This window comes from Boleophthalmus pectinirostris, unplaced genomic scaffold, assembly GCF_026225935.1.
Source record: "Boleophthalmus pectinirostris isolate CB_2022bp ecotype Guang Dong unplaced genomic scaffold, ASM2622593v1 HiC_scaffold_9, whole genome shotgun sequence".
Taxonomy (NCBI): Eukaryota; Metazoa; Chordata; class Actinopteri; order Gobiiformes; family Gobiidae; genus Boleophthalmus; species Boleophthalmus pectinirostris.
In genome coordinates this window covers 5,029,101-5,052,683 of record NW_026571541.1, presented here as the reverse complement: position 1 = coordinate 5,052,683, position 23,583 = coordinate 5,029,101, and the positions used below count along the sequence as shown (strand labels likewise).

The window sequence follows — 23,583 nt, the reverse complement described above, 5'->3', positions numbered from 1 at the left end:
TCTTACCTTTGTCTTGATTAAGAAGCAGGGTAGAAGCAGTTTTTTGAGTAAAGCAACACATTTTTCACAACCACTTTCACCAAGACAGAAACAGTAACAATTTATATGTTGTTAATTAGTTACTTGTTATAGTAACAGCACAAATAAAACATAACATTTTGCCTAGTTTTAGAGGTAATAGTAGAGGTAATTCCATAACTATAACCTTCCTTGGGTGGAGCTTTCCGTGTTCTGTGTTGGTGACATATAGACAGTTTGATGCAGCCAAATTTGAATTTTATGGAAGATGATTTGTTCCATCAGATTTTGAATTTTAAATACCGCAGAATTTTTCACTTTGATTTTTTTATTCTGAATTACTGTTGCAGTTGTTGAAATTTGAAATATACTTTTTTCGCCTTTTAAATATTCAGCACAGATATTTTCAAGCCCTCAAATTCAAAAGTTAAAATTCAGAGTGTGAAATTCGCAGTGAAAAATTTCTCAAGATCCAAGGTGCCAAGACAGAAGCAATCGAATCGATGAGAGAGGAGGACAACGGTTATTTCCTATTTCTCATCTGTGAGCGGGGTTTACACTTAAGAAAAAAAAGAGATGATGTTGTGATGAGGATAATTCTGACCAATCACTACAACATTTCCTGCTTGTTATTAAATTAGATCGGATCACTCTGGATCGGATCACTCTGGATCTATTGCTTCGACACTCTAAAATTCAGAATAAATAATTCACCTTTTAAATATTCAGCACAAATATATTCAAGCCCTCATATTCAACAGTCAAAATTCAAACACTTAAAATCCCTAAAATTCAGAATAAAAATTATTCAAACATGTTTTTCTCAGAGTTAAAACATGCAAAGGGACAAATTCAGCAGCATTTAAAATTCGAAATCTGATGAAACAAATTAAAATCTTCCTTAGAATTTCCCTCCCTGAAGTATCTCTCTCTCTCTCTAGAAGTATTCATTTTAACACACTGCTACTTCCTGTATACTTTCCTGTCCTCACCTATTCGCAGTCACATGATTTAATGTTTTGGTGTCCATACTGGAGGGAGGTTGATCCGGATGATGTGATTCAGTTTACAATATAATCATGACGACTTTAAACACTGCAAACAAAATAAAACTGGCCGAAATCGCCAGCTCGTTAGATCAGCCGTAATTAGAAAGGTATAAAGCTAAAGTCTTTCTCATGGGTTGTGGAATAGATCCCAGTCTAATTCCGACAGAGCGCTTTGTTAGTTTAATCACTGCTCGCTCTTTGCCCAACCTCCAGGATCTGTTTTTTCATGTTAGATCTTCTTTCATAGGAAAAAAGCAAATGTTTTGCTTTGGCTTTCACTGGCGATGGGGTGTATGTGAATAATGATGGACATAAGATGGTGAAAGTGGGTCATCATTCTTCATACCTACGAGAAAAAAATTCTTTTGGTATCTATCATTTCATTTTGTGTAAATCCCTTCTTCGTTTGTTTAGAGATGGTCCCTCAAAAGAAATGAAATGTTGACTGCACAGATGGTTGTACTTAGTGAGCTCCATCCTTCTTTTTATGTCGCTATCCTCTTCTGTCTGTAATTTTTATCTGCCAGGATCCGATAGAAAGATACTTTGGCCTCCTTTAGCAGATTGTTTGGATGACAGAACATCCAGTAGCAACACAGGTCAAAACCATTGTTATTCAATTCAAATTTTATCGCACACAAATACTACACATTGGTCCAGATGGATAGTTTGAGCTCCAATATGGCGACATAAACACCAGGTCACATGGTTTTGTAACCTACATGCAAAACCTTAACGGTCATGAGCTTTGAGTAATGACTGAAAGGACAATATGGAACACGGTGCAGGGTTGCTGGGAGCTCCCTTAGAGATAGGATGAGGAGCTCAGTCACACGTGAGAAGCTTGAAGTAGAGGAGCAGCTGAGGCTCGGGCATTTATTCCGGACTCCTCTAGGACACCTTCCTGGAGGGACTATATCTCTAAGCTGGCCTGGGAACACTCTGGAGAGCCCGGTTAGACTGCTCCTCCCGTGATCCGGCCCTGGATAAGCAGAAGAAGATGGATGGATGGCTACTTCTACTTATAATCCTTTTTCCACAACTTGCCACTTCATATCAGGTACTATTCCACTAAACTAACTACAACTATAAAACAACTGGTGAAGTTGCTAAACCGGTTTCTTTGCAGGCACCTGGGTGTATACTGGTTATACTGGTGCAGTGCTTTAAAACCATCGGAGCTTGACTGGGGTGTGGCTAAACAAATAACTCCTCCTTTTTGTTGTTATTGTTAGGTCAGTGGTTCCTGGTCTAAAATCATTGCTGCCATGTGACGCTGTCCCTATAGCAACTCTTATACATATTATGATTGCAGACTCTACTGTGTATATGCTTAAACTGCACTGCAAAAAATATTTCTAGATTATATTTATCTTCATTTTAGTATTGTTTTCTTCAGTTGTTTAATGGTGTTTCAGACTTATTTCAATTAGGGGTGTCAAATTAATTAACTAAAATGAACTAAAACCAGGTCTAAACCAGGACTAAACCAGAACTAAAACCAGGACTAAACCAGGATTAAACCAGGACTGAACCAGAACTAAAACCAGAACTAAAACCAGAACTAAAACCAGGTCTAAACCAGGACTAAACCAGAACTAAAACCAGAAGTAAAACCAGGTCTAAACCAGGACTAAACCAGAACTAAAACCAGAACTAAAACCAGACTAAACCAGACTAAAACCAGGACTAACACCAGACTAACACCAGGACTAACACCAGGACTAAAACCAGGATTAATCCATTCCAGGACTAAAGTAGGACTAAAGCAGGTCTAAACCAGGACTAAAACAAGGACTAAAACCAGTGATCTCATATATAAAGCATTTCTCTATCAATAATATTTTTAATATGGTTAAGGAAAGACTGGACTTTTTATTGTCTTTAAGTAGACAAAAGTTATTATGTTCAGATTTCCTCGTCTTTGCTACTTTACAGCAAACGGTTTCTTATTCATAGAGACTTGGGCTCAACAGCCAATTTGAAGAGATTTGTTAAACAATAAATTACTTTATAAAGTCACTTTTTTTGTTCTATATCAGTCTTTTGATCTGCCACAATAATGTAATAATGAATTTAAATGAAAATACCTCAAATTGAAGACTTTTCTCAGCAATTTTTAGGTGAGATTAAAATGAGATTAATTAGATTAATTAATTACAGATCATAATTAATTAATCTCTCAATTTTTTTAAATCGCATGACAGCACTAATTTCAATACGTAACTTTCCATTCCCCTTATATTGTCTCTTACACCAATGGATTTTTTGAGTGGAAATTGCCATTCAACCAATTAAATATTCCATGCAAAAAATACAATATAATTTATAGTCTCAACTCAAAGCTTCATAATCTAAATTTAAATTATTATTTGTGGGAAGTATTTTTACTGCAAAATAAAATATAATGTATATTTTACTCAAGTGGGAGTAAATGGAATTGCTAAAATGCAAATTATGATACTGCTTATAAAGTATGCTACTTAAAAAATGCTACTACTATTGCTTCTGTCCCTATTTCTGTTACAATAACTTCTACTAAAGCTTCAACTACTGTTACTACTACAACTACTACTATCACTACTGCAACTACTTTTATTACTGCTATATCTATTACTATTACTACTACTACTGTTACTACTACAACAGCTACAACTACTACTGCTGCTTCTATTTCTACTACTGTTACTATAACTACTGCTATTATTACTACATCTACTACTATTACTACTACAACTACTGCTATTACTACTATTACAGCTACACTACTACTACTACAACTACTATTTTTACTACTACAGCTACAACTACAATGACTACTACTACAACTACTGCTATTACTACTACAACAGCTACAACTACTACTACTATAGCTACAGCTACTATGACTACTACTACTACTGCTGTTACTACTACATCTATTACTGTTACTACTACAACTACTGCTATTACCACTACTACGGCTACTACTTCTACTACTACAGCTACTACAACGACTGCTATTACTACTACTGCTACTACTACTACTGGTACTACTGCTATTACTACTACATCTACTACTGTTACTACTACAACTACTGTTATTACTATTCCATCAACTACTGTTACTACTACAACTACTGCTATTACTACTATTACAGCTAACTACTTCTGCTACGACAACGACTACTACTACTTCTACTACAACTACTGCTATTACTACTACTACAGCTACTACTTCTGCTACTACAACTACGACGACTACTACTACTATTACTACTATTTCTACTACAACATCTGCTATTACTACTACATCTACTACTGTTGCTACTACAACTACTGCTATTACTACTACTACAGCTACAACAACAACTACTACTACTACCACTACTATTACTACTACTACCAGAATTGGACCCTCTTCCTATTAATTTATATTAGAGCAGCCCACATTTCTGTCAACAGTCCTGACTAGAGCTACTACTACTACTACTCCTACTACTACTACTATTGCTGTATTGTCTTTACACTTTTAATTAGAGCCCGACCGATATATCGGCTGATATGGGCACCTGGAGACATATCGGCTATCGGCCGATATGCTTGCTGATATGGGCCGATATTTCATGTGGGCATGTTATACCTGGTTATAAAGCTTAGACTCTACATTATGTTCTACTACAGACAGATAAACTAATATGTGGCTATCAGTATTTATTTACTACTGACTTACTATTACTAACTTGATTTACTACTACACTACTATGCTCTCGTATACATTACTAGTTTCTAGCTCAACAATCAATTTGCTACACCTCACTCTACTACTCCTGCTTTATTACTACTAGATACTTTACTACTACTATCCTGTTTAGTAGCTAAATAGCTACATTACATTACTTCTCTGTTTTACATACCCCAGAGTCACGTCACTTCACTCACGTGCTATTGTTTACACCGGCAGCAGTGCACAACACTGAGATTATATTCTTTTTACGGACAATTGGTTTGAGTCTGAATTAAAAGGACATTTATTAGTGCAGACTTGTGATGTGAGGAGGAGCCTGTGTGAGCGGTGAGTGCTGGAAATACATCGAATTTGAAGCTAGTTTTGGCTATTTGTTATTAGCGATTAGCTGCTGTAGCTTCCGCACATAAACAGGCTGTTTTCTATTGGCCTATTGTAAAGTGACTATATTGGCCGTATATTTGCTACTGGACCAGCATTGATATGTAAATGAGCTGTGAATAGACGTGTGAATGATCCACATTTATGCATATAATTAAATAACGCGGCGCGCACGTTTTACGGTTAAAGGCTAATAACGGTAGCTTCTTTACTAGCTAGGAGTTATCGGTCGGTCGTGATCGAAGCGGCTCTTAGATCCGGCTCTTTGAAGCGAACAACGGGAGCCTGCTTCTTATTGGGAGCCGTGTTCTTTTTTCTCACTTTTTCTCACTTTTTCTCTTCATGCCGCATATAGACCCGTAGTTTGACAGCAGCAGCGTCTTTCAGAAATATGCGTGTGCATAGGATAAAAAAAAGTGCATATTTGGCTGTAGTTCAGCATAAAATGAATAAACCAGGACTAATCTTGGGCTCGAGTGAAGGAGAGAGATAGAAACCGAGTCCCGACACTCAGTCCTGGTTCAGTTCTGGTTTAGTCCTGCTTGCAACAAAACAATCTCAAGAGTCGTTTGGGAGCCGAAACAGCCAGCTGCTTTAGTGAGCCGAGCCAAAAGAGCCGGTTCTCCAAAAAAAAAAAAACTGGAATACCCATCACTAGTAGTAATGTGATGCAAAAATGCCATTGGGCCAATCTACTGTATGTAAATATTATGTAAAGAGTCAGAATAACAATAAATGTTGCCTAAATAAACCCAATTTAGAATCCACTAGAGCCAAACCTAAGTTTTTTAACAATTCAAGATTTACAGTGAATTTTTACATCACTAAATATATCGGCGATTATATCGGCTATCGGCAGCTCCAACTCTCATTATATCGGTTTCATATCGGCCACAACAAAATCCATATCGGTCGGGCTCTACTTTTAATAATGTTCTTATAAAATTGTCTATTTCTCGTTTTTTCAGATCATGCAGTGAACCACCCACCTCTGTGACCCTCCAGTTTAGCTGCTTGTAGTACACACTATCATTCAGTCACTATGCCTTCCTCACATTCACAATCCAATCTGGAAAATGCCTACGTCTCCATAATGAGAGGAATTAAACAGCTGGATCTCCGTGGTTCCAATGTCCCATGTGACCTGGTTTTAACTGGAGATGACGCATTTCCATTGGCGATGAACAGTCACGGTCAAGTAGTTCTAGCGGCTTCTATGTACGGTTCTGGTCGCATTGTTGTTCTAGGGCATGAAGGTTTTTTGGGTACGCAGCCAGCTTTGGTTGAGAACACTATAAATTGGCTGAACCAGGGGAAATCGCAGCCTGTTGGTGTTCATGTGTATTCCAAACACGTTGCAGAAAAGCTCCATTCTAAATTCCAGTTTAAAGTCATGAATGATTTTAGCAGTGGTCAAGGCATTGGGGTGTATGTAACTGATGCATACAATGTAGAGGGGAAAGCCAAAGACATTATAGAGTTTATGAAATGTGGAGGAGGGGTGCTGATCGGGGGGCAGAGCTGGTCATGGGCATCGCAACACCCCAAAGACAATACGCTGCTGCAGTTTTCGGGGAATAAAGTGTCCGGAGTGACTGGAGTCTACTTCTCCAAACACAAAGCAGACGCAGAGATCATCCCGGTCTATCCCCAAATCCCTGCCTCCTGGATGTCTGTTGTGTAAGTTCTTAAGATTATTCATATATGTGTGTATATGTGTATGTGCCTGTGTGTGTGTGCATGTGTATGTGTGTATATGGGGCACAATGACCAAATGAGTTCAATATATATTGAAATTTACTACAAAAATCGCCCAAGTCAGCTAAATAAGTAGACATACATTTGCAGACTATGTAACTTTTCTGGTGGAGGGTCTGACACTGGCAAGTCTCTAAGAGAAGCTATTACTTTTCCTGTTATCTTCCACAGTGTTGCATTACAATATATTTACCTAAACTATTTTTTTAAACAAAATTTTAAAAATTACTTTAAAAAGCATGCATTCTTACTAATAGGGCTTGCCTCTCCACTGATCTCAACAGTAACTTGTCTCAGATTGATGTCATATATCGCATGTGGCAAACCTTCCAACGAAAGACTTACATTGTGTACCTTTAGAATACTGAATATTAAACAAATTGTAAAAATAAAGTCTAAAATCTGAAATCTCTACTTACATCTACTTTCAGGTGTTGTTCTCCATTGTCTTCTTCAGATTTAATCTGACAAGTAATATATTTCATGAAATGTAAGATTTACATTCCATATATTTTGCTTTATACACTTCAGAGTTGGGAGAGATTTTGAGGACGACCTGGACTTCTTGCTCCAGGGCGTCTCAGAGTTTGACCTGATGAATGGCGTGGTGGCGTCTGAGATTCTGATCCATGGATCTCTGGCTTTCCCCATTGGGACCACCCCAGACGGACGAGCTTTTCTGGCCGGAGCCTACTACGGACAGGGGAGAGTGGTGGTGATCTCACATGAAGGACTGATGAAAAGAGAGGTAGAGAAGTGTAAAATTATAATTATGGCTGTATAATTAATCACATTTGTTCATTATGAATTGAAGGTGCACTATGTAACTTCTAAGGTGGAGGGTTCTCTCCTTGCTTATTTCCATGGAGATGTCTTTGTCTTTGCCTGAGATGTTCCACAGTATGACATTAAACATATCTCTCTTGCAGTTGTTCAATTACAAAATTCAAAAATTCCTGAGAAACATGAATTCTTACCATTCTATTATGATTACAAAGTTTATTTCCATACTGCGGACCCTCCAGCAGAAAAGTTACACAGTGCACCTTTACGTCTTTGTTAATCCCCAAAACGTCTCATAATATTAAACTTGTGTGTAAAGCCGTGTTTAAAGGAAATAAATAATATTTTCAGTTTCTCATAATATAATAATATCAGCTGATATCGGTTGATATTGGCTATATAGATTTAGCAGATACTTGAAAAAGTATCGACATCAGTATCGGAACAGAAAAAGCTGGACCGATGCATTCCTAGTTATAGTATTACATTCTTTTTTTAAAAGATAATAATTCTTCACAATTGTCTGCAAAATGTCTTCAATTAAAAAAAAAAAAAAGTATTGTTTATTGCTATGGCAACAGTCCTAATCTCTTAACATTCTGAAACCTAGGGATCGATCCTTGCTGATTTGTCTCATTAAATACATGTTTTATTTGTGTATTACTTGCCAAAATTCTAAATAAACTATAAACTACATTACTATATTATTTATTGTTTTTGGACAGACTCTTGCCCCCTTCTTCACTAATGCCCTGCACTGGCTGGACGAGGGCAGGCAGGGCGTCATCGGGGTTGTGCCAGGGCTGAACCAGGCCTACGAAGTCTTCAAGAAATTTGGCCTTAACTGTGAGAAGACTACGCTTCGTAAGGACCTGAGCGTGTATGTGTGCACGGCCTACAAGGAAGACGAGATACAGCAGATCCATGAGTTTGTGGCTGAGGGAGGAGGCCTGCTACTGGGAGGACACTCATGGCACTGGGCCCTAACTCACAAAGACAAGAATTATATGACTGAGTTTGCAGGTATGTACAGTGTTGGACCATAACTTCTCTATCAGTATCTCTATTACTTTGTCTGGTTACTGGCATACAGAACTGGAAAAAACAAAACACGTGTAAGGAGATAAATGAGGAGTGTTCTTACATGGAGATTAATAGGATTAGTTCAAGATTGCAGACAAACTAGATATACCTGTGTCAAAATTTTCCACACCACAATAAAAACAACAACTTGCAATTATAGACTTGTTTCTGCTGTTACTAAATTAACCTTACTAAATCGACCTGAATCAGGTAACCTGAATCACCTGAATCAGGAGAGGGATGAAAATTAATTCTTTATACAACAGAATAGGATTTTCATCATTAAATAATAGTACTTTCTAAATCAACCTGACACAACAGACCTTGTCAAGCTGGTTTAGGAAAGGGGTACCACAATGAAAATGTATTCTTTATGCAAGAGAAAAAGAATTTTCAACAGTAAATAATAGTACTTTCTTAATCAACCTGAAGCAGCAGACCTTCTCAAGATGTTTGAGGAGAAAGACACCACAATGAAAATTCATTATTTATAAAATAGAATAGCATTTTCAACATTAAATAGCTGTGCTCTCTAAATCAACTTGAAACAGTGATGATGTTTTAGGAGAGCGGGACCTAAAGTCCTAAAGCTGGAAACCCTAAAAATATCACATGGGGTAAATAACACACACATGAAGATGTCAATATGGACCCTCCACCAAAAAAGCAAAAATATATTAAAAGTAGTTTTTTTTTTAATCAGACTTTTTGTGTCACATTATATTAACATTACCCATTCATTGAGAAAGAAACATTTCACACCAAATACCACCAGATCTAAACCAGGTCTAAACCTGTTAGAACCCAGCTCTGCTAGGGACAGGGGAAGTAACAAAATAACCAAGATGTAAAAATGGTAAAACTAAAGTGGTAATTTATAAAAAAAAAAAAAAAAAACTGTTAAGGTAAAACTAACAAAAGCTGATATTTACAATGATTAAAAAAAGAGGCTCTAAACAGAGTGGCAAACTAACTAGTATAACTAAAAGTAGGCTATCAAAAACAGTATACAAAATGACAATAACAGAAATAACAGAAATACAAAACCAGTCTCCAAACTAAGTCGCAAGAACTACTAGTGTCTCAACTACAAAATTATTAAGTGCAACACAAGAGACACAGCAAATGACATGCAGTCCACAGACAGAACAGCTGCCATGAGTGGCAGGGGCCGGATCCTTTATGGGGCTGGTGCTGCAGGTGTAGGCCCAGGATTGGCCAGGTGTTAACGGTTTTCCACCAATCAGCTAGGGAGGAACTGGGTGCCAGCTTCAACTGAACCCACCAATCACAGCAGGGGTTTGGAGATCTAGGCTTGCATGCACAGACACAAGGATTAGCAGCAGAGACTTAAACAGATGTGGATATAGGATATAGGTCTGAACCAAGTCTAAACTAGGACTACATAATTGCTATACTAGCTTTAAAGGGCTTATATTACGCAATTTTATAATCTATGTCATAATGTTGTTTCCTCATCACTCTTTCTAATCAGATGCAGAGAGTATAGGGCAAACTTTTGAGCAGCTACTTATACAATATAACTGTACTGGGGGAAGACATTTTGCTCAAATATAGGGGGAAGAAGCAAGGACTTTAATCAAGGCCTTTAAAATTTCCTTGTTGTTTTTCTTGGTGTAATTCCATAATAATCATTGAATAGTGACAGTCCTTCACACTAATCAAAACACTAAAATATATTGTGACATTGCTAATAAATTAATAAATTTTGCACTTGCTTTTATATTCCTTGTAACTTTGGTCTATTTTTCTATGTGATATAATTATTATATTCTTTGTTGACACATTACAGTAGACACAGTATATATGTGTTTTTGTTTGGTTTATTTTTATCACATTTTTCCTCCAGCTTAATAAAAAATATTCATAATATATATAATTAAACAAAAACAAAACTATAATAATAATAACTAATAGAAATGTAATTAAACTAATAAAAAATATATATAAATATTATTTTTCTATGTGACGTAATATGTTCCATTGTACTCCTTTAGGAAACAAGATCTTGAACAAAATGGGCATGACTCTGTTGGAGAAGTACATTACAGACGGGGCCTATAAGCCTCCAGTTCCCAGCCAGGCCATCAAAAACACGTACCACTTCAGACACATCCTGCATAAGTTCGCTGGTCATGTGACTAAAGGCGAGCAGCTGGCTAAACACGAAGAAGAGTGGCTGAAAAAACTGAGCCAAGATTGCACCACCTACCTGCGACTGGATTCAAGCAACAACAACTACAAGCAGATCCTCAGCACCTTCACAGAGTTGATAAAGAAATGTGGAATGCCAGAGGTAAGTTTAAAGGGTCTATATCACACAAAATTGACTTTTGTGAGCTTTAAGCCATGTTGTAATGTTGTAAATGTAAAAACACAGTGGAGTACTTCCTGTATTACCACATGACATCACAAGGTGGCGTTTTCCAAGTTCACCTTTAAAGATTCCCAAGTGAAAATTAAAGAAATTGTTTTCTGAGGAAAGTCCCTGATTCTAACATACATAAGATCTCAGCTGCATAAGTAGAGCTGTTGTTGGAGGTTTGAATCCCACTAACAAATTCATATAGTTGTTGTGCCATTGGGCAAGACACTACTCCTCTGTACACTTTATTCCCTCATATTGCTTCTGTGAAATTGACTATGCACCATATATTTTTTGACCAATTTTCACTGTGACTAACTGACAACCTATAAAGATTTTTCATTTTTCTCACAGTGATTACAATGTCTTCTCTGCTATTTTGCACTACAATCAACGATAATTAGCAAGCCAGAACATTTCTTCTCCTTATAGAACTTGCACAACCTCATTTTAATATTGTTTTTGTTGTAGGCATGTCAGAGCTGCCCTGTGAAAACTCCCAGAGACAAGTTTCTGTTGCATGTTGGGACAGAGGTGTATAAGGTCTACCCAAACAAAGAAGAACTCCTGCCCTATCTCATCAAAAACAATCCCATGCTACCGGTCGTTTACAACTACAGGGTCAACATAAGCGTAGACACTGCAGGTACAAGTATATACAGTTATGATATGGATGGAGACTGTTAAAGGATCCATATTAAGCTGTTTTCTGATCTATGTTCTAATGTTGTTTCCTCATCACAAACAGACCTGGAGTTTTGTTTTATTTCATTCACACATGTTTAACACATAAACCCTGCATATTTAGGCTCAGTTCTTCTCAGTAATACAGGAAGTGCTCCACTGTGTCTTTAAACTCCATAGGATCACTTGGACAATCAAAGCCCTTGAATTGTCAAACTCTACAGAACAAAAGGTAAAAAAGTAGCTGTTAACTTGAAAACTACTGCTTCAAGACATCACAAGGCAGAACGGAGCATTTTGAGCTTAGGAAATGTAGACAGACTAAAAATAAAGGATACTCAAACATGCATAAATGAAACTAAACACAACTCTAGGTATGTTTTTTAAGAATATTTTTGTTTTTCTGTACTGAATCAAATCTGTTTTCGATAACATTTCTATCAGGTGGAGCAGAGTGGGTGAGCACGGGCCTGTATCTGTCTCCTGGGATGAAAACCTACATATCCATACCAACAAGCATCGTCAACAAGGGCTGGAATGTACAGTATACTAACAAACATATAGTTATCATGTAATCATACTACCGTAGTTACATTAGTTATGAACAACTATTTTCCATACATTTGCAGGTGCAGATTGGATGCCAGACAGACAGTCTTGTGAATGCCGCAGTGTTGAAGAGGGCTCCATGTGTCTGTGAGAGGTTCCCAGTCACTTCAGAGATGATGCAGGTGCACAACCTTTGGGGGGGGCTCATTTACCTGGTGGCTCCACCTAAAACTCAGGTGCAAGGAGCGGAGGTCGTAGTTCAAATGGCTGTACCTGCTCCATACTATAAATCAGGTGAGTGTAATCATGGTTATATTTTTATGGTCGTTTCTTGAATCCAACATGTAGTATAATTGTTCACACCAGGATCACCTTGTACTATTTAGATCAACCTAAATCAGAATGAAAAATAACTATAAGAAAAAAACTTGGATAATGTTGAAGATTCATAAACAGTTATATTAAACTATAGCAAAGCTTAAAGGTGTAGTATGTAACTTTTCTGATAGAGTGTCTGTAGTGGCTAAATTTCCCTTCTTGTGTTCTGTGAGTTCTCCTTTTCGTATTCATTAAATTAACCACTTTCAGACGGAAAGAACGAGTCTACTCGTGTTTAGGTTTTAACGACGGTAGAAAACAGTGTGTTCACCCCGTCTTTACTGAAATTTTCACACAAGCAAAAACAGACTAATGGTTTTCCCTTACACCCATGCGCGAGCTCAAAGTGCCAGCTCCTATTGACTATACATCTGGAAATTCTACACTAATTAATCTAAACTAATTCAAACTAAATTAAAATTACATTAAATACAAATGATCAAATATAGTACTGTAATGTAATCCTAAATATGCTATGACATGCAGTCACTACATATAAAATAAATTATAATATTAATCTGAATCTGAACTGAATCTGGGCCTAAACTGCAACATAGAAAATGGCACCAACAGTGTCTGCCACCTTCTAATCTCTGTGGAAATGTTATTGCTTTGTCTAGAATGCTCTATAGTAAGTCATCAAACTTGTCTAACTTATATTTATACAACTGCAGTTGTTTTTATAGCTGAAAATACTTTGAAAAATACAATGAGCAGGTTCACCTCTGCACAGATCTGTCATGTAACCTGTCTCGTTGTCTCATAGGAGACATTACTGAAACATACTGTGAAACATTTTAGATAAAGCAATATCATCTCCAGACCTTTAACGAGAAAAATGACATAGTGTACTTAAAAAAAAGTTGTATAAATAAAACATATATGCATAATTATCCATTGTGTTCATATCCAATCCTCACAGTCACATTCTACAGTTTAAACTGACAGTTGTACCACATGTAGTCTGGTACTCAGTCAGATCAAACAACACTTTGTTTGTATAGGAAATATTCAAATACTGTCTGTATCAGAACTGAAAATCATTCTCTCTCACGACATCTATGTACTTATGATCAACACTGACTAGATTGTACTATGCAAACGCTGTTAAACCTGTAAACCGTTGTTTGCCTACTCTCAGACAGAGAGCACAAAAATGAATTGTGATATTTTTTAAATTAAATTCAGTTCATGACTATTAAATAAATGTTACATAATGCGAGTGTTGGCCCTTGTTTACAGTATGGTTACTAGGTAGTTATGGAAAATAACTATTGTACACTGCTAGTCGAAAGTTTGGATTCATCCTCTCATTCAATGTTTTTTTACTTTTTACAAATTTTTGCATTTTCTATACATACAGAAGACATAAAATGTACAAAGATATATGGAATTAAATAACTAATACTAAGTATCTTTTTTAATATTTTATAACTAAGTCCTCAAACTAGCCACCCTTTACTTTGTCAAAATGTGTCAATTTAGTTTCTTTCTGTACTAAATAAGTACATTTATCTTGGTTAATATATCTGATGTATATCTAAAATGTAGAAATTGGTAAGAAAAAAAATAGAAGAAAAAAAAGTGAGTGAGTGGTAGTGCATATATACCGTGTCATATCAGCTGCCCATGTCCAACAGGTAAAACTATAAAGTACTGAAATAATTTAAACAGAAAAAACTTGGCAAGCTTGTAGTAAAATCTTAAATCTAATCATGTAAAGTGCATTGTAATGAAGAGCGCTTTAAGGACCCTCTTTTTGTCCCCCAGGAGTGACGTCTCTGTTGGACTGGCAGCTGCTCCGTACGGCGCCCTCTCCCTGGGCAGAGCTGGAGTTTGAGAACATCATCCTGGCTGTGCCCTCTGAGGTGGTGCGGAACCTGGAGCGTCCTGATGAGTTGGCAGCTCTCTGGGACAGGATCATGAGGGGCATTGCAGACCTGGCTGCTATCCCACCCAAGTTTAAAAGGAAGGAGCGGTTTGTCTGTGATGTGCAGATCTCACATGGTAATGTTTGTTTTTTTGTTTTTTTTGTTTTTTTTTTAGATTTATATTATTTTCTGATATGACACACTACAATAGAGTTATTATTAACTATTTACCAATCTCTCATTCTCAACCAGTAAACAAATCAATATAGAAGCAATACCTATTATGAATGACAAACAAATTTGAACCAAAAACCTATTTAACTCATTTAAATACTTATATTGTGTCCAAAGGTCTTATCAAATTGTATTCTGTATGTTTTTCATTCAGGCTGGATGCATGCAGGCTACCCCATCATGACTTTCAGCGAACCAGCTAAAAACTATCGTCAATGCTCAACTTATAAAAAACAAACCTATTTGGGGCTTCATCCACGAACTGGGCCACAACCAGCAGAGAGGATGCTGGGAATTCCCTCCTCACACGACCGAGTGCACATGCAACCTGTGGTCTCTGTATGTGCACGAGACTGTGCTAGGATTCCCAAGAGAAGAGGTATTTCATGTTTGTGTCATGACTCTGTATTTATAACAAAGAAAAGGCTCAACCATAGACTGCATAAAGTGGCCTAAAGGCTGCCACACACTACATTAAATTTGCCAGATTTAGGCTGCGATTTGCTTCTCCTCGAGTTCAGGGAGGCTTGACCCGATATGATTTTAAAGACGCTACACTCCTTGTGTGTGTGCCTGTGCGTGTCTTACTCTGAGCTGCTCTGTCAAATGGTAACCACCAAAAAATCAGCAATGCTACAGTAACAGCCAATAAAACAGAGCGTTAGGGGCAGAGGCGTGACGACCAATTGACTGTTATTTTAATTCCATACATCTTACTTATACATCCATATCCTGCTGCGATTGGAGATTTAAAATCTCATAAGATTCTCCTCTTGACTGTGGTGTGTGCTTTTTGTCACATGTTTAAAAATCATCTAAGATTGAAAAATCCTGTAGGTGTGGGAGGCCTTAATGGAAGAGTGATGTCACCCATAGCGTTCGGGTCCAGTCAAATGAAGCTCATGGAGGCTGGTTATGGAGCGAAATTGGAGATGAGTTCAATGTTAGGAATAGGAATTTATTTATGGACAAAATAACAAAATAAAAACACCAGGATCACGTAAAGCGAGTTAATGCGAACATTTTAAGACCAAAATGACCATTGGGGTGACAATTTTTTCAGTTGGCCAATTGAAGCTGGAGTTGATGGAGGCGGAAGTCTGTCCATGCTCACTTCTTAGACCTTGATTTTTTTTTTTGTCAGAAATTATGTCTAATAATCTTGTGTCTAAAAGTCTGACATAGTTCAAGATCAATGTGTTTGACCATCAGTTTTTGTCTCAATAGTTTATTTAAAGGTCTTATGTAAAAATGTTTGTTTGAGTAATCATTTATTATTAGTCTGTCTGTTTCTCCAAAGCTCAGTTTTCAATTAATGTCTACCTTCTACCTTTAGTTCAGTAGAGATTGGCAATTCCAGGGCTGAAATGATCCAAATGATTCTAGTGAAAGTGTACAGACATTAGGCATATGGGTGTTAAGAATGTTGTGATGTGAACTCAGTCCATGTAGTTATTAGTATGGCAATGTTCAGAGAAATGCTAATCTTAAATGGAAAACAGCCGTCACCCTTCCTTCTGTGAACCAGGAATGAGTCACTCCACCTCCAAGCAGCCTCATCCTATCGACTTCCTTCCTTCCCAAAATATTCCAAGTTTTTTATAAAGATCTGCCTTTGTAGAATTTTAACTGAATTTGAATATCTATGACTTACTATAACAAACTGGAAAACCTTCTGTAACTGCTTTTCTTCATCGAGATATTATTGCTTTGTCTGGAATGTTTCACAGTATGGCATTAATAAACTTTTCTATCTTTATGGAGACCAAACCAGATCAAGTTAAAGGTCAGATCTGTGGAAAGGCGACCCCGCTATCAGTCAGAATGCTGTTTTTCTATTGTAGGAGCCATTCGTGGGTTTTCTATTGGTTTCCTCACGTGAGTAATGTGCACTATACTGCGGTGTCTGGGGGTGGCACGGTGGGTGTGGTGTGGCCTATATATGAGCGCGCTCACCTGTTGAGTGTAAGGCCTTGGATCATGGTGGCGGGGTGAGCACGGGGAGCAACTTTCTGTTGACCGTATTTTAACAGGAAAGATTTGCATATAGAAGGTATCGGTGCATGGCTACGGACGGCAGCAGCTTTAAAGTAAGTGCTCTAACGCGTATGCCTACTATGACAAACAAGTACCGTGTATATGCATTTGTTCCGAGTTACGTGTCCACAGTGTTTTTACCCCGTGTCTTAGCCCGCCGTGGCGTGTGGGATAAGCATTGGGCTACATACGCCGCAATATCTATGTATTTTTTGAGTTATAACACTACCTGTAATTGAATAAATGTAATGTAAGGTAGAGCTGTTTGATGTCATACTGTGAAACATTCCAGGCAGACTAATGACATGTCCATAGAAACAAGCAGGTGACGGACCCCCAACCAAAAAGTGACATAGTGGAAAATTATTTAGAACCCAATATAACCATCGCTGAATGACAACAGAGGCCTTTTGACATATGATGAAACAGATCATTTTTCAATCAAACGATGTATAGGTAAATAGATATACATTTGAATTCATATTTGAACACATGTATTCCTCTGATCTCTGACAGTGTGAGCCATCCATGCGGCTGGAGAAGCGTCGCAATCGAATAAAGGAGTATGTGAAAGGCGGTCGAGACCTGGCGAAGTGGAACACTTTTGTGGCTTTGGAGACTTATCTTCAGGTTTGCCTATCATTTTACAGAAGGATAAATATAATTCCCTTAATTTAATCTTTATTTTTCTGTTAGCAAGTAAAGCATTCACCGTTTACTCACCAGTGGTTTTATTAGAGTGATTAGTCCATGTTTAAGTAATTTTTAATCACTTATATTCAAAACACCATATTGCCGATCAATCCGTTTTTACTGGCCAGGCTGGCGCCACCTAGTGTCTCCACTCAATTTCATTTCTCTCCAGCAACTAGGTCAGGAATCGGAATACACTAGACAGTTTGCAAGAACCCAGAAGTTGTAGACCACGCACCGGGCAATCAGTGAAGCCTTGATTGGGTCCCTTTTATGGTGCAGCACAACAGTAAACAAAGCGGTCGAGATGGATGTAGATGAAGATATACATTTTGTGTTGGCATCGATTCCCAAGATCAAGGATTTAAAGCCTAGAATCCTAATGCTGCGAGGTCAGACAGTTTCCACGAAGTGAAACCGACTAATGAATCAGGCTGTTTTTACTGTCACCGACATTTGCTCTGTACAGCTCTGTACTTTCTTCACTCTCCAGTTTTATTTTGAAAAAGTCAAAATAGTAAATTTTTGATGGCATGATGAGAGTTGCCAACTCTTTGTTTTGATGACGTTTACTGTGACGTCAGCTCCCACTGGGCACCATGTATTACAATTTAAAAACACAGTGGAGCACCTGCATTACAACATGGAATCACAAGGTGTTTCCATGTGTTGCAGGGTTTGTGTATTACTCCAGGTATGTTTTTGATGAGGAAACAACATTGTACCATAGATCAGAAAATAGTGCAGTATGGGCCCTTTAATTCTCTAATCACTTAAAAATATATATCATATATTGTTGACCTTTATAAATCTACCACTAATAATTTACCTACTGATTATTTTCATGCATTTCTCTTTTGCAGCTCCAAGAGAAGTTTGGCTGGGACTCCATTAAAAAGGTATTCGCTGCCTACCACACAATGACCAATGTGCCCAAGAACAACAAAGACAAGATGAACCTGTACTGTGTGACCTTCTCTGAGACTGTGAGCAAGAATCTGAGCAGGTTTTTCAAGGCCTGGGGTTGGCCAATAGAGGACGCCACTGAGCAGAAACTCTCCAGGTTGCCAGCCTGGACTGACCACCCCATGACCCAGTACAAGTGATACTGGTTGAAATCTGTGTAAAACTGGTGTTGGGTTTGAAGTCTACAAACAAATTTCACATGAAGGATAATAAGACATGATAAGAAATGTTATAAAAATGCTGCATTGTCTAGTTTGTTTTTTCAGATATATATTTTAAAGGGGCACTATGTAACTTTTCTAGTGGAGGGTTTGCTATTTTGTACCAAGAATATTTCATTAAACGTGTGCACTACTGTATCTCCATGAGGACAAGCAGAATCTGTGGAGTGTACAATATTTTTCGAGGTATTTTTGAACACGAAAAACACCCATAACTCTATAAATCCAGGTAAAGCAATAAGATACGGAGACAAACAGTGCCCTCGCCAGAAAAGTGACATAGTGCACCTTTATTTTAAGGAACTGTTAACTGTTGGAAACAAAAAAAAGATGTACTGTACCTGTCAAACGTTGCTTGGTTAGGAGACTGAACTGTCATTTTTTGTCATCAACATTCTTACAATAAAAATAACATAGAATATAATTTAGTAGCTTTAAAGTAAGTTGAAAATGACACCAAGTGGTCGTCACTCACTCATAGTCAATGGAGATTTAGGCCACATCATTTCATTCTTGGTTGGGGAGGGCATCAGAGAGAAACTATAATGGGGTTCAGTGCACCAAGGACAATGCCTAGATAATCCCATCAAACACTCACCCATATACATTTACTCAGAGCAATACACACAACCACTGTTGAGATGGACTGAGAGTGTAGTTTAATGCTACCACTAATGCACGACAGACTCAAAAGTGTCTTGCCCAAGAGCATAACAGTGAGGGATTGTAACTTATACTCCTGTACTCTAATCTGGGAGTTTTTTTAGGCCTACTTGAGGAATAATACAGACCACTTTATAATAACTTCAAAAACTGGGCTGGAATCCACGAGTCCAGAATGATGAAAAAGATAGGAACATTGCCATAGTAATTAACAATTCACAATTAAATATTATATTTTTTAATGGTCAGTTGTCCTCAAAATGGCACCATGTAGTAAGGTTATGAATACCTGGATTCACATTCAAGGAGTCTTCAATATCAAGGTTTTTACAGTATTTATTATTGAAAAAGTAACAGTCCTGGCAAGTGTCTTTATTAATAAATTACTACATCAGTTATTATCATTACATATCTACATAACTGGTGGACTTAGGCCTGTCACCATAAATATTAAATCGACTTATTACTCAGTAAATGACAGTGTGCCACTCAGGTGACCAGATTTTCAAAATTAAAAACTGCGACATCCCCGTTTTTGGTGGTTGGTAACAATAAAATTGTCAAACACTGTTATGCAGACCATTCATGACTAACATGTGAGCCAGTATAGCCCCATTTTCTTTGTGTCATTTTTAAGCAACTTTTCTATATTTTACCTCAACAGACAATGTATGCCTATCTTTACTGTTGGAAGGTATCAGATTGATCAAAAATAGGGACACCTGGGACATCAATGTGACCCCGAGGAGAGCATGTGTTATGGCACAACAATGAAGGAAAAAAGGAGAATTTATTTTACAATGAGCAGAATGTGTGCTTGGAGCAGTGCTCGGAGCAGTGCTTGGAGCAGTTTGTCTGGAACAAGTTTTTCAGCCTGATCTCATAATGACTCCACGAGTTCTGGTTCAGTTTGGGGTTTTGGGGGATGACATTGGTCAGAGTGAAAGTGGCGTTACGGCTCGGGACTGTAAGAAAATAGTTGAAAATATAAAAGTTATAGGCTATGTGAATTTAAATGTGATGATGTGGTATTTGGTATGTCATCACAGCATTCTATTGGCCAATATTATATTATACAGATGGGGGCAGCTAAAATTAATATTGTTCAACTGCAGATTTGTGTTGTAATACAGCAGGTCTTGGTTCTAGTCTATAATAGAAATGATTAGGATCCATTTTGGAATTTCACTTTTCCAATATTGCATAGCAAAGCACAGTGTGATAAATAGGAAAAACTGTGTCTTTCCCCCATCTGGAAGTACAACATCTCACATTGTAGAATCTGAAAACCAGCAATGATGTAATTAGCCTGTGTTTTATCATTCAGTCAAGAATTTACTTTGCAATAGGCTACAGCAGCAATAGAAACTTCAAAACAAATCACTTTGGGGTAACACTTAAAACAACTACACCTTATAAAGCATGAAGAAAGACTTAATTACTAATGAGCAAACTGTTAATTAAGAAGCCTAAATGAGCTATTTTGTTACTATTAATTAACTATTGTTTTTTATGAATTAAGTCTTTCTTCATGCTTTACTAAAGCTAATTAAGGTGAAGTTAGCGCTTGGTAAGTTCACCATGTATAATTATTTACTACATGTTTATTACTGCCAAATCACACTTGTCACGTGGTCCCTGGGCTGCAGTTGGCCCCCAAGTGTTTTAGGTGTTATCAATACATTGCTTTCAGAATGAGGAAAAATGACAACTGTTGCCATAGTGATTAACAATTACAACAAAACAATACACTATCTTGATTGTGAGGCCTTTCAATACAGTATTGCTTCTAACTGAGAAGATGAAACCCATGAATGCTCTGCTGCCCTCTGCTGGCCATGCCCCTGTATAACCCGTACAGCGCCTGATTCTCTCCCAGATACACCCCAGGGTGGTCCTGTCGCAGCCTGGACGTGGTGTTCATCTCAGCCTGCCAACTACTGTTCACCAGCTGAAACAACCAGTATCAAATATCCATGTTTATAGTGTACCATGCAGAATCACAAAGGTGGGTAGCATATTTACTGTAAGTAACTCTTTCCTCTGTAAGTAAATTACAAGTGACAAATGTTTTCTGTTGACAAGATGAATTCCTTTCCCCATATATATTTTATTTTCTTGGATCACTACTTTGTATTTTTACTGGAGTATTATTTTTGAATTAATGGTGCTACTTGAGTACATTTTTGGGCTACTCAACCTACTTCTCATCAGTTGTAATACTGTATCATTTTAGTTTCAGTATTTAACATATTGTGAAATAAGTAGAATTGTGTAGAATCTTGCCAACCTGAGGCTCCACAAACCATCTCTCCTCTCTGCCTCCTCCGTTACTTGGTTGGAAGTAATAAGCAGAGTAAACAGGAATCCGGTGCTTGGTATCGTACAGAGTGGCAAAGTGGTACCTAAAGAAATTATTATTATTTCTAATACATAAAGAAGTATAAGTGAATATACAGAATTTAAAGAAGTATAAGTGAATATACGTGTGAAGTGAACTAGCTGTATCATGTACTCCTGTTGACAAACCTGTTCACAAATCTCTGGCAGATTCGTGCAGCGTTGGGTGTAGAAGATCCCCAGTCAGGCACCATCTCTCCGTAGAAGAACTCCAGGCACCCGGGAGCATCCTCAACACAGTGACCAAGTACACAGAAAGTATCATTATTGTGATTTAATGCGTTTTTTTAGAGTTGTAGTCAAGTTACATTTTTTCAAATCCCAGTCAGCTATGACCAGTAAGATTTGAGTTCAAGTCAAGTCCGAGTCATTGAAGAACAATTATTGTCCTTACGTCTGACACCCATGGATCATTATGTTCATCTAAAATAACTTTACAAAATAAACAATTCCACTGACTTCTGTGTTCATAAACTGTGGTGCCCAATAGGAGCTCTTGTCTCCATAAACTTCATAACAACAAAAAAACGGCAGCTTTGAAGGATAACTACACATCACACTAGTGAGTGTCTTTGCTGCTGAATTATATGTGTATCACTGCCTAACAAAAGAAAAATGAAGAACTAAGAGTACAGAGTGTGGGTGTGTACTGGTGGTGGTGAACAGGAGGACTGATCTGTCTGGTGTCTTGAAAATAAGCGATTAAAGATTGTATGCAGAAATCACTCCAAATTCAACTTCAAGAGGGTCAGTGACAAGGGAAACAACTATAACATGTTTAAAAGCTCTGAAAAGTCAATTTAGCAGAGTCGCATGGAGAGCATTCTTATTATTATTGTGTTATTCAGTGGGTGTTTTTACATCTTTAAGCTGACTTTGAATTTAAAGCCATCATTAAACACAATTTTAAAGGTTTTTTTAAAGGATATGGGAAGAGTCTAAGTTCAAGTCTATTGTTGTTCCATGAGTCTGAATCCTTTTCCTGAACCATGATGAGTCACTGCCCTCAAGTTATGTCATGTTAAAAAAGTAAAATAAATAAATAATAATAAATAAATAAAATAACAATATCAAATAAAAAAAATATTTACAGAATTTTTACCCTTCCATGCATTAAATGTCTTGTATGTATGTATGATTTAGTCCTGTATCAGTCTGTACAATTAAACCATTGAGAATGATTCACAGTTGTACCACTGCAGAAGTTACATTTTCTTATTTTTTGTCATTATAAATCGATTGATTATCAATGCTTTCAAAATAGAACCCCAGATGTCCTTAGTGATCTCTTAGTCAGTGCATAAAAATAGGGTCAAATCAAGAAGCCAAACTGGTGATACTGACCTCAAATCTCTCCACGACATCTGCACAGACCCAGCAGAGGAGTGAGAGAAGAGTGCACAGACCGACCAGCTTCCCCATTTTGAACAGAAGCACTGCTCCTTTCCTTAAAACATGTGTCATAATGTCTTTTCAATGCTTACAGTAATTATTACATCTGATAATAAAATAACTCAAGTAAAATAAAGCACTAAGTTCCTTCGCTCAATTTCATTTCTCTCCAGCGACTGGATCAGGAATCAGAATACACTAGACAGTTTGCAAGAACCAAGTGTGAGTTCGGGCACCAGCCAATCAGTGAAGAGACATACATTCTGTGTTGGCAACGATTCCCGAGAATGAGGATTTAAAGCTGGAACAA

General features: G+C 37.4%; 2 protein-coding genes across 2 annotated transcripts; one reads left to right on the top strand and one right to left on the bottom strand.

Annotated features, from left to right (window-relative positions):
- Positions 1 to 5,052: 5,052 nt before the first annotated feature.
- LOC110160364 (TRPM8 channel-associated factor homolog) lies at positions 5,053 to 18,807 on the top strand. Its single transcript, XM_055147696.1, is given in 13 exon segments — positions 5,053 to 5,121; positions 6,144 to 6,855; positions 7,465 to 7,681; positions 8,442 to 8,739; positions 10,818 to 11,116; positions 11,657 to 11,831; positions 12,314 to 12,408; positions 12,499 to 12,712; positions 14,567 to 14,803; positions 15,056 to 15,108; positions 15,110 to 15,280; positions 17,455 to 17,568; positions 18,495 to 18,807. Coding segments are annotated over 12 exon segments (2,754 nt in total). The 5' UTR covers positions 5,053 to 5,121; positions 6,144 to 6,217; the 3' UTR covers positions 18,738 to 18,807.
- Positions 18,808 to 21,124: 2,317 nt separating this feature from the next.
- LOC129407205 (endonuclease domain-containing 1 protein-like) lies at positions 21,125 to 23,334 on the bottom strand. The gene is made up of 4 exons (XM_055147697.1): positions 23,226 to 23,334; positions 22,011 to 22,111; positions 21,772 to 21,886; positions 21,125 to 21,432 (listed from the first exon to the last, which is right to left on the bottom strand). Exons 1-4 carry the CDS (start codon positions 23,301 to 23,303, stop codon positions 21,271 to 21,273), a joined length of 456 nt encoding a protein of 151 aa, XP_055003672.1. The 5' UTR covers positions 23,304 to 23,334; the 3' UTR covers positions 21,125 to 21,270.
- Positions 23,335 to 23,583: the final 249 nt, after the last annotated feature.